General features: G+C 37.1%; 1 protein-coding gene across 1 annotated transcript; it reads right to left on the reverse strand.

The window, feature by feature from the left end:
- Positions 1–8: 8 nt before the first annotated feature.
- Positions 9–885, reverse strand: LOC117121250 (cystine/glutamate transporter-like). The gene is made up of 2 exons (XM_033266380.1): positions 330–885; positions 9–194 (listed from the first exon to the last, which is right to left on the reverse strand). Exons 1-2 carry the CDS (start codon positions 826–828, stop codon positions 34–36), a joined length of 660 nt encoding a protein of 219 aa, XP_033122271.1. The 5' UTR covers positions 829–885; the 3' UTR covers positions 9–33.
- Between the last annotated feature and the right edge of the window lie 47 nt (positions 886–932).

Below are 932 nucleotides of genomic sequence, written 5' to 3' on the forward strand. Positions count from 1 at the left end.
CATCCTTATACCTTTTACAAATAGTTTTAGTCTTTATTGAAAACATATGGGCCTACTACTAATATAACCTTTACAAATAATAACGAAGCCAGTAATTATAATCAGTACTATTCCGAGAACTTTTGCAACAGTTAGAATCACCTGAACACGAGCTGTCCAAGGAACGCTGACACAATTCAGGTAGAAAATTATAACTACAATTGAAGAAAAAAATCACTCACAGTAGAAAACATAATGTATTGGCTACACCTAAACCTCTGCTTATAATAATAATAATAATAAATAATAAAAGACAACTGTCATGCATATCAAGAGAATTGTCAACGTACCTATAATGACTGCAGCAAAAAGTCGTACTGATATATAGGGCAAATCTTGGCAATCTTGTATAAATATTTTTTGAAGGTAGGTTGCAGCAGTCAAAGTCACAACGGCTACTGATCCCGTTCGAACTGCCACAAAAAACGTCCAGATACGTAAAAAGGCAACCATAGGTCCGTACGACTCCAAAAGGTATGTGTAATCTCCACCAGATTTAGTGAACGTCGTGCCAAGCTCTCCGTAGCTCAATGCACCTAAAGTCGATAGAACACCACACAGAGCCCACACAATCATAGATACACCCAGACTACCAGTATTCAGTAGTGTCCCTTTAGGAGAAATAAATATTCCAGAACCTATAACAGTTCCAATTGTTATAGATACACATTCTGCCAGACCAAGTCGACGAACCAGATGTACAGGTTTGGATGCATTTTTATCTTCCTTAACTTTGCTAAAATTACTCTCAGGCGCGGCTACGATCGGGGGCTCAGTCACAGGTTCCATCTTCGTGTTTAATAGACTTGTATCCTAAGCCGTAATATATACAGTATTTGGAATTGTCCATTCATAAATGGGTTACAAAATATATTACAAGATGTTACTATCAA

This window comes from Anneissia japonica, unplaced genomic scaffold (assembly GCF_011630105.1).
Source record: "Anneissia japonica isolate Jap-2015-1 unplaced genomic scaffold, ASM1163010v1 scaffold15157_len932_cov175, whole genome shotgun sequence".
Taxonomy (NCBI): Eukaryota; Metazoa; Echinodermata; class Crinoidea; order Comatulida; family Comatulidae; genus Anneissia; species Anneissia japonica.